General features: G+C 37.6%; 1 protein-coding gene across 1 annotated transcript; it reads right to left on the minus strand.

Annotated features, from left to right (window-relative positions):
• Window positions 1-10,631: 10,631 nt before the first annotated feature.
• Window positions 10,632-11,129, minus strand: LOC140015807 (wall-associated receptor kinase-like 9). Its single transcript, XM_072068628.1, has one exon. It carries the CDS (start codon window positions 11,127-11,129, stop codon window positions 10,632-10,634), a length of 498 nt encoding a protein of 165 aa, XP_071924729.1.
• Window positions 11,130-11,344: the final 215 nt, after the last annotated feature.

An 11,344-nucleotide genomic window follows, 5' to 3' on the forward strand; every position in this document is an offset into this window, starting at 1 on the left:
CGTGTCAAATTTATAATTATTATCTATTTTAATTTCGATACTTTCTTTACACACAATAACATTTAAAGGGAGTTGTCGTATTTTTCCATTCCTTACAGGAAAATGGGCAAATGCTATGTACTTCTGGTTCAATCCTACAATTATCCCTTCCTCTACTATCCAAACAGTCGCTAGCATACGCTATTCCTTGATACTTGGTTGCATCCGGACACGTTCTATTTTGTTTCATCTCCACGCGCATTGGCCACAATATAACGTCTCTGTTACTAGCACATTATACTACAACACGTGTCATTCTTTGCGTCCCTACGATAGGTACGGTCCTACCATGAAGGGATCCTGACTTGATGCCTCAAAACTGTTGGTTATTTGAAGCATAAACAAAGATATCAAAACTATATTGAAGGCTGAAAAAGGAGCTTTATTTCTTCATTCATCAACACCCTATTTATAGTGCTTACAAAGAAACAAACTAAAATAATTTCAGCTAACAATTCTCTAGAAAATCTAACAAAAACTACTTGATAACATGATCTTCTACCTGGCAAATCTTAGCAAAAATATTTGATCCTAACAATAAGACTTATTCTTCTACCAATTGAATGATTCTGATATCAAACTTAATCTGATAAAATCTGTAGGAAAAGCTGGCATATCTCAACACTCCTCCTTGGCACTTTTACTGTAGATCCCCAACTGTCTTCTTAGGCATTCAAACCTTGTTTTGGACAAGGCCTTCGTAAAAATATCTGCAATCTGATAATCAGTCTTGCAATGAACTAGAACAATTTCTTCATTCTTTTGAACTTCTCGAAGAAAATAATATTTAATTTTGAAATGCTTAGTCTTCCCATGAAATACTGGATTGTTGGAAATAGCTATAGCAGCTTCATTATCAACAAAAATTTGAGTAGCTTCTTGTTGAACTTGATTTAGATCAGCTAACAATTTCCTAAGCCATAAGGCTTGATTAACAACGGCCGTAGCAGCAACATATTCTGTCTCAGCGGTAGATTGAGCTACCACATCTTGCTTCTTAGAATTCCAGGAGAAACATCCAGAACCCAGGTTGAACAAGTATCCAGAAGTGCTCCTCATATCATCATATGAACCAGCCCAGTCACTATCTGAATAGTCATGTAACTCTAATTTTTTTGATTTTTTGAAACAAACTCCAAAGTTAGCAGTGCCTTTGACATACCTGAGTACTCTTTTTGCAGCTTTGAAGTGCAACTCACTTGCACAATGCATAAATCTAGACAGTAAACTCACAGCATACATAATATCAGGCCTTGTTGCTGTAAGATACATCAAACAACCTACAAGACTTCTGTATAGGCCTTCATCAACTTTGGCAGCTCCATCATCTTTACTAAGCTTCTCGTTCTCCATCAATGGAGTGCTAATTGATTTGCAATTTTCCATATTAAACTTTTTCAACACATCTCTTGCATATTTGTGCTGACTTATGAAGATTTCTTGTTGAGATTGAATAACCTCCATGCCAAGAAAATAGGACATCTCTCCCAAGTCTGTCATTTCAAAGACTTGCTTCATCTGCTCCTTAAACTGATTTACCAAGATTGGCTTACTTCCTGTGACAAGCAAATCATCAACGTATAGTGAAATAACAATTATATCATCATTGACAATTTTGACATAAAGAGTTGATTCACTCAAACTCTTCTTAAATCCAATCTTCAGAAGATGATCATCAATCCTGCTGTACCAGGCTCTTGGTGCCTGTTTTAGGCCATATAGCACCTTGTGAAGTAGGTACACCTTGTCTTCTTGACCTTTCACTACAAATCCTTAAGGTTGCTCCACAAAGATCTCCTCTTCCAAGTAGCCATTTAGAAATGCTGACTTGACGTCAAGTTGATAAACTCTCTAGTCCTTTTGAGCTGCAAGTGCTAGGATCAACTTGATGGTGTCAAATCTTGCTACTGGTGCAAATGTATCCGAGAAGTCCATTCCAAATTGTTGAGCATATCCCTTGACGACCAACCTTGCCTTGTGCTTGTTGATGGAACCATTAGCATTTAATTTGGTTCTAAAAACCCACTTTACACCAATGGGTTTCTTGTGAATTGGTCTGTCCACAAGCGCCCAAGTCTGGTTCTTTTCAATCATTCTCAACTCCTCCTTCATTGCCTCGATCCACTTCAAGTCTTTGGCAGCTTCTTCATAATCTGCAGGTTCAAGAACTGCAACATTACATTTGTTATAAATGTCAGAGAGTAATTTGGTACCTCTAACTGGAATATGATCTATTGATTCATCAATATTCTCCTCCTGCAATTCTTTAGATTCTGATCCCTTGAAATGTTCAACTTTGGAATTGATCCAGTCCCATGTTGCGTATTCATCAAAATGGATGTCTCTACTAACTATCACTTTTGCAGTCAAAGGTTGATAAACTTTATAACCTTTGGTACTGCTGCAATAGCCAATTAGAATCCCAACTTCTGCCTTTTCGTCAAGCTTGCCTCTCTTTACATCAAGAATATGTGTGTAGCAAATGGAGCCGAACACCTTCAAGTTTTGTACTGAAGGTTTATATCCAAACCAAGTTTCAAACGAGGTTCTGCCATTCAATAATTTTGTAGACAACCTGTTTAAAAGATACACTGCAGTATTGACAGCTTCTGCCCAAAACTTCTTTGGCAATTTTTTCTCAAACAACAAACACCTGGCCATCTCCATGATTGTCCTGTTCTTTCTTTCACTTACTCCATTTTGTTGTGGAGTATAAGTGACAATTAATTGATGTTCAATTCCTGCATCTTCACAAAACTTGTTGAACTGATTAGAAGTATATTCTGTTCCATTATCTGACCGAATCACTTTAATCATCTTGCCACTTTGATTTTCAATCCAATTTTTAAACTTCAAAAAAATAGCAGCAACCTCTGATTTTTGTTTCATGAAATAGACCCAACAATATCTACTGAAGTCATCAATGAAAACTATGAAATACCTGCTGCCATTTAATGAAGAAGTTCTCATTGGACCACATACATCTGTGTGAACACGTTGAAGCCTTTCTGAAGCTCTCCAAGATTTGTTGTGAGGAAATGACAATCTGCTTTGTTTTCCCAATTGACAAACTTCACAAACTCCACCTTTATCTTCTATAAAAGGCAAGTCCTGCACAAGACTATTCTTATGCATGTAGTTAAGTGCAAAATAGTGATAGTGGCCCAATCGTTTATGCCATAATTTAGATTGATCCACTAAACTTGGATATGCACTTGAACCTGCTTTCAACCAATTTAGAGAAAAACTGTTTCCATTCATTTTTACTGAAAAAAGTTCACCTCCATTTTGATCATAAATGATGCAGTTCCTATTTTTGAAGACAACAGAATAATTTTTCTCAAGCAACTGTCCAACACTCAACAGGTTTTGATTAATTTCAGGTACATATAAAACATCATAAATTATTTTTTTACCTGAACCATAATCAATAACCACATTACCTTTGCCTTTCACCCCAATACAATCTCCATTTCCAATTTTAACTTTGGAAATATATGATTTATCCAATTCCTTGAATATGGACTCATCATATGCCATGTGATGAGTACAGCCACTATCAATTAGCCAAGCTTCACTGGAGGTCTTGCTTGCAAAGCAAGTGGCCACAAATAATTGCCCCTCCTCTTGTTGGTCAGCTATTTGAGCATATTAGTCTCTTCTGTTATTTTTGCATACCTTTTCAACGTGTCCCTTTTGATTGCATGACCTACATTGGATGTCAGGTCTCCACCAGCAATATTGTTACAGATGTGAAGTCTTTTTGCAATGTGGACATTGAGGAAATTTTCCTCTTCTTCCTTCATCTCTGCTAGACTCACCTTCTTTCTTGCTCTTCTTGTTCCACTGCTGTTTCTTTTCTTTGCCACCTTGTTGATTTTGAATTTGTCTCTCACCTGAAAAGCACCTTCTACTACTTCCTCCTTTCGGATAGCTCTTCTCTGCTCTTGTGCTTGTAATGCATTGATTAGTTCTGGCAAAGTGATTTGAGACAAATCCCTTGAATCTTCAAGGGAGCAAATCTTGGCCTCAAACCTTTCAGGTAAGCTCACCAAGACTTTCTCTATAACTCTGCTATCTGGTAATTGTTCTCCAATCGATTTGATTTTATTCACAACATCTAAGAGTTTGTCAGAGTACTCTTTGATGTTTTCTGTGTCTTTCATCCTAAGGAGCTCAAACTCTCTCATAAGGTTCAAAACCTGCATTTGTCTTGTTCTGTCATTGCCTTGAAAAGCCACTTTGAGAGTATCCCAAGCTTTCTTTGCAGTTTCACAAGTCATAATTTTTGTGAATACTGCATCAGAAACTGCTAAATGAATGCACGTCATAGCTTTTGATCTCCCTTTGGTTGCATCTCTATGGGCTCTCATTTCTGCAATAGTTGGATCTTCCGATAATTCAGGAACAGGATCTGTCTCTACCACATCCCAAAGATCATTAGCATCCAAATAGGACTTCATTTTGACAGCCCAGATTTGGTAGTTTTCACCAGCAAAATTTGGAGGATTGGACAAGAAGTTATTTCCTGGCATTTTGATGTTGAAGGCTTAAGTGTATAATTTTATAGTGAAAAGGGTTTCTCACCAAGTTCACTCACTCTCAAAGAAACAGGCCCTTAAGATTTAGGCTCTTGATACCACTTTGTTGGTTATTTGAAGCATAAACAAAGATATCAAGACTATATTGAGGGCTGAAAAAGGAGCTTTATTTCTTCATTCATCAACACCCTATTTATAGTGCTTACAAAGAAACAAACTAAAATAATTTCAGCTAACAATTCTCTAGAAAATCTCAACAAAAACTACTTGATAACATGATCTTCTACCTAACAAATCTTAGCAAAAATATTTGATCCTAACAATAAGACTTATTCTTCTACCAATTGAATGATTCTGATATCAAACTTAATCTGATAAAATCTGTAGGAAAAGTTGGTATATCTCAACAAAAACAATAACACAATCAAAAACTCCCTTTTCAAGGCTTCTTGTGTCCCTATGGCCTCCCTTTTAAACATCCCAACTACATAGTATAGTTAATATAGTGCTATCCAAACACTCCCATAGTAAATATTCAGATATTCAAATTCTCTCTCTCTCTCTCTCTCTCTCTCTTCCCCTTGTTACTATCAACCGATTCTGCCTTCTGAACTAAGCGTTTGAAATTTGGAATTCATTCTTAAAGACCCAAATTTCAGGAACAAAATCCTATTTTTCATCCATTGAATTTTTAAAGAGAGAAAGGAGACGAAAGGGTGTTTTTGTGGTTTGGGGGGGGCGCATTTGGGTAGAAAGCCTTGTGAGAAGAAGAGAGGAAGAAAATTCATCACTCCTACCTTTCCTCTGATTTCTGGATCTACAAGAAAGATTTCGTGGGGGAGGAGGATGTTTTCATTGGTAGGAGTTGATGTGTTTTTCATGAGTCTACAAATGTGGGGTGTGGTGGTGTTGATCACTGTTGATAGTGGTGGCAGAGGAACTCAGGAGAGGAGGTGGAGATGAGGCCTGCTGGCGAACAGACTTGGAGTTATTAATATGGTGAAAGCAGTGAATGATTTAATGGGAGGTCGTGGCAAACTGTAAGTCTCTTGGTCTACACGTGGGACTATAGATCGAGTTTATCCAAGCTTTTACCATGTAGAAATGTCGGCCACATGAGAGTAAGAAGTTTTTTGGCATTACAGTTTTCGAAGAATTTTTCGAGAAAAAAATTACTTTAGCACTTTTTAAAATGTAATATAATATGAGGTAAACAAAAGTGATTAGAAAATATATAAAAAAAAATATTCACTGAAGATAGAAAACAATTTTCTCCAGAAAGTGCAATCCAAACTTTTTGAATCCTAAGGATACCAAGAGTTGCTTTTTCTCTATTTTTTATTTGATTATCAACCATGGCAAGATCTATAGGTGTATCCAAATTTGCGGAAACATAATTTAAGTTTGGGTTGGCTAACATAATATCTATATTTATTGTTCTTCATTCAAAAGATATTTTTTTTCATGGCAATTTCGTTTACAAAAGACGCTTAAGTACTAAAATTAGTAGTATCTTGGAAGTTTAGTGAAGCTCACTACTCACAAATCATGCTTTTATGTATAACAAGTGGATATCAGTACTAAAAGTTAAGTGATTGTGTCATGTAAATATAGTGATATGCATAATTGGCAGTTCAATTTTGTCCCCACTTGCCAGGGTGCGCAAGTGACCACTAAATTTCAATTAAATGTCTCATCTTGGTGTTTTTTTTTTTTGTCTAGAATTAATTATCCAACTAGTTCTCCAAACTCCATCAAAATTCATCCATAGCTCCATCTGATTATCTATTTTAGGGGTTATTTTTTGACTATTTGCCTCGCCCAATATACCCATTTATGAAGATCAATGTACGCATGTGAGATGCCAAAGTACACTCTCTGCACATATGTTAACGTCTAAATGAAATGTTGCAGCAATTTGCAGCTGGGGATCAAGCCAATAGGGATATTTCGGGGCTTTGACCATTTTATTGATAAAATAAGATTCAGTAGTCAATTCAAATGAACAATTAGGACACGTGTTGCTATACAAGTTGAAATAGTATGGCCATTTAACACAGTCACCTGGCCGTTAAAACTCCTTTCCTCTGGGTTAAATCTTTTGCAATTTCCTCTGTCAACCAAAAGAAAAAAAAAACATGTGTTATCTTACCTCTGTTATTAATAACTGGACAAATTAGCAGAAATACATGTCATGAAGCAGATTGAAGGAATAGTTTTTAACTGAAGAAATTCAGATTTGGCATCTTAAATACGAGGTAAGCCATTCATTAGAAGCTGGGAGTTTAATTCTTGAAGAAACATGACAGAATGCATGGAGTGACATCGTCAAGAAAAAACCACGTTTTCTTATTCCAGCAAGATAATGTCTTGGTCTGGCGATCACGCCTTCTGTAATTTATTTCGGATGGCAGTCACTCACTAGCCCACTTCTTAGCAGTTAATTTTCTTCTGTAAGCTGAAGTTAGTTAGGACAGCCACTACCTAAACGTTAGGATCATTTTCTTCATTGCCAGAATTATAACCATGTTAGCACTTAGCTTGAAAAATGGAATTGCTCTCCTCAAGCATCTCTCTCTTCCTCTAGCTTTCTCTTGTAACTCCCTCTACAACAATTTCTTTCTCTGTTTTCCTTCAATTCTGTCCTCTGCATTTTGTGGGAATGTCAATATTATCCTCAATGAATTTTCGTATTATTTGAGCCGAAGCAAATTACTGCTTCAATACTTAATTTTCAGCAGCAATATGTACACTGAATCGGATTAGCACAGAAATATAAGAGGTGTTAACATCTGGTATGAATAAAGGGACAGATAACAGAAATATAGCAGACATAACACAGTTACATACTTTCCCTTGCGAGACTAGTGTGGTCTAATTTCTCCATTCCATTTTTTTTTTCAGACATAATTTGTTCATTCTTCTCTGAAGGCTTGCAAGATACTGCAGTATAAAACATGATGAAAAAGAGAAGGGATTGAAGTTGGAAGGATAGTTTCCCAACTTTTCTTCTGGCTCTAAGACATGTAAGAAGCTATGGCTTCCAAAAAGAAGCTACTGATGATTTCTTTACTCACTGTCCTTATAATAGTAATACTGAGGAAGACTGGATATAACATAGCATGCAAAACCTGATTTATCTGCTCTGATGACTTAAATCTGGAGGTAATTGTGTGTAAAAGCTGATATATGCATCTATCACTAAAAACCTGATTATATGCTGAGGCATTCACTATTTTGGACTTTAAGTTAAGCCGCTCAACAGCCTTCTGCGACATTCTGCTTTGAGAACCTTTAGTTCTATATCAAGAACAGAAAGGGCCATATACGGACCCAATGCATTTTGTCTAATTAATAAGGCATTACTCAAGACTCGGAACTTAGATGCTAATTACTATAATGACCAAGAAATCATAGATAACCTGTTGAATTACAACTGAAAAAGAAAATCCTCACTTTCTACAAAATTAGCTTGGATTTAAGTAACAGGAAGCCTCAGCAAGCCCAAGTCCAAGATCAAACCAGAATCCCTAAATTTGTACTAGTAGAAGCCACTTTACATTCTTAAAATATTCCACAAAACACAACAGAAGTCAGCCAAAAATGTGAGTACAGTGGTAACGAAACTAGAAAACTTGAGGCCTCTTAATGGATAATATATGATAATTCGTGAATGGCAAGCCATGATCATGAATCTTTTTCTCCATTGCTGCTACCATTTTGAAATCTCCTTTCGGGCGCTTCAAATCATCTGCCTCAGATTTTGTCTCTACAAGTCTTTGTTTAACTGTCACATGTATTGTGCTGTTGGATTTATCCCCAATAGAATCCTGAAAGTTATTAATCGGGACGGAACAGAGACGAAATTTGGGACACATGATTTCAAGCGGGAACTGGGACCAAGTCTAGATTTCAAATATCCCAACACATCTCATGTCCATCCCAATCTGTAATAATCTCTCCGATCCCATGGCCTCTACAAGAGGCACGAGCCATACGAAGGATCCAATGCACAATCGATCACCACATCCAATGAATCTGGTGCATGGTTCGAAGTCTCGGCCGAGACCGAGACGACTCGGCCGAGTCGTCACCGTCTCGGCCCCTACCAATACGATACCGTGACGAAACGATACCGAAATACTTGACTCGCCGAAAAATCTGCCGAGTCGTCACCGCGACGGATTGACTCGGCCGAGTTACACTGAGTCACTCCGAGTTATCCCGAGTCAAGACGAGAAATCAGCCGAGTCACACCGCGACGGATTGACTTGGCCGTTTCTTTTGCCATTTTTTAATTATTTTTATTTAGCATACTTTTTTATATTATTAACAATTTTTAGAATATTAAATACTTTAAAATTGGCATCTCACCGAGACCGCGATCGATATGCCGAGACCGATGTGGAACGTTCCAGGCCGCGACCGCGACCGCGAGCGTGACTTTGAACCGTGATCTGGTGCCAACGAACCGTATGCAATACAGCTCCCGTCATGGAGAAAAGGCCCCAACTGATGAGCTATCCTACCATTCACCTTTTCAGCGTCAACATTGTAATTCAGGCTTTGATCACAGCATATGCTTCATTCAACATTTTGCAACATGAATCCAACTCTTCTTCGCAAGAATCCAGGGAAACTGCTTTGCCGTTTTCCAATCTCAATTGCTCTTCTCCCTGTTAACTCCAAGTCTGCAAACCATTAGGTTCTCTTGGATGGCTGAATAATGCAGCCTAAAATGGGTTTTCCCTTGTGAAGCAATGCAATTAAAGTCCCAAATCCATCCTGGTAATTGCAGATAAAGGCCTCAGTGCCATGAACAAGGTCCAAATCCCAAACAAAATCAGGAGCAGCCGCCCCTTCTGCCATGGCCTGAAGATTACTCCACTTTGTTTCTTCTCCAGTACTGCATGAGAAGGGAACATCTTTAAAATAATTGAAAGCATGGCTTCCTTTGCTCTGATTTCGGCCTCTGTAACTCGACCCTCACCATTCTTTTCACAGGACTTGATTCGTCTCCTTTGGCCACGGTAGGCATCTTCCGATGATTTCCTCCAGCCTTGTGGGCAACACTGACACATTCATCTAGTTCGGCTTCAGGAGAGAGAGGATTCGCCATTGATATGTTCGCAGCTTCTTTATTGTGTTTTGCGCTTTGAAATTTTTTGCTGGTGAGTCAAAAACTTAAAAAGAACCTACAGTGATAGACAATAATCGATCTTGGGCCAATATATATAATGAGGGATAATGTTTTAGTCAGTTTAGCACTCAGAAGCAAGCAAGATTTTTTTTTATTTAATTTTCACTGTACTGATAAAAGAGTGTAGGCTTTATGAAGAAGTATTATAGAAGTCGATGTGTAATTTCGTGCCAATATTTATGATGGAATGCTAATTGAGAATGGGTTGGAACTTTGCGAAAATACTGCTGTTTTGAATTCATTTTAGGCCTTTCAACTATACTAAATATGGACAGAGTAGCCATCGACTTATGATACTGAATTATGAAATTATTAATGAAACTAGCAACCATGAACTAAATGAAGTTCAAAGAATATGGCTAAACTTAAAAGCTGAATTAAGCAAAAGTTCCATAGGTGATCTTCCCAGTGATGGGCATGATGGCCAGTTAGAAATTCACATGGCACTAAAAGAAGCATTGAAGAATTACGTTAGTATGAAAAATTTTTCATAATCAAAGTTATTTTAGAAAACATAAACTCCTTATTTGTTACCATAACAAATTTCAGGATGCCCAAGGCATGACATGGCCAGTATGAGCATATCTGGGAACTTAATGTACAACTCTAACCACTAACAGAGTAATGAACTAGTGCTTATTCATAAGTGGATCGACATCCGAAACAGATCTAAAGCTATCACCTTCAGTTGTCCATGTATAATTTGTTATCAGAAAACACGACAGATTCTCCCTCAATGTGGCTTGGACTTTGAAAATTTTCTGGAATAGTTGACTGCACTGATGATAGTTTCATGCTTTCCAATCCAATGGCAACTTCCTTCATAGTTGGCCTTTTCTTCCCATTTAAGTTTAAGCATCGTTGTGCAAGTTTAGCAACTGCTGTGATCTCTCCTCATTATTTCCATTATGTATGAGGGTAAAGAGGGTTCCATTAGGGATAAATTCATAAACTAGTAGTGGGACTTCAGTCTCCAGACAACAACCTAGAAGCTTTACCACATTCTTATGATTGATTTGTGAAAGCAAGACAACCTCGTTGATGAATTGCCCCAATTGGTTTTCATCAACCTTTTTTGACTTCTTGATTGCTACGATTCTGCCATCCGTTAGCATCCCTTTGTAAACTGTACCTTGACCTCCTTGACCTAGTATGCGATTTTCATTGAATCCATCACTGGCCTTGTTCAATTCTTTAGCAGAGAATAGCATTGTTTTCTCAACCCCACCTTCATCAGCAGATAACTGGTGTTGCAACAAAAGACCTCCATTTCGTTTAAAAAATTTCTCTTGGCGCTTTTTGTTGCGTCTCTTTTTCACTACTTTGTACAAGGTATAAGTAGCTATCATGAGAAATAGTACGCCAACACCCGCAAAAGTACCTGTACAAATCCGATATTGCAATGATTGCAAATTTTTAGAGTCGAGACTGTTGTTGTACAAGCACGGTGCATATTACAGTTAACACACACTGAAAGATTGGTTTCAAACGAGTTGCCAGTTGAAGTTCTTGTGGGTGGTGGCTTTGGCCGGGAGATTTTTGGGCTGAGAAAGAGGAAAAGGTT

The sequence above is a fragment of the Coffea arabica genome, chromosome 10c (assembly GCF_036785885.1).
Source record: "Coffea arabica cultivar ET-39 chromosome 10c, Coffea Arabica ET-39 HiFi, whole genome shotgun sequence".
NCBI lineage: Eukaryota > Viridiplantae > Streptophyta > Magnoliopsida > Gentianales > Rubiaceae > Coffea > Coffea arabica.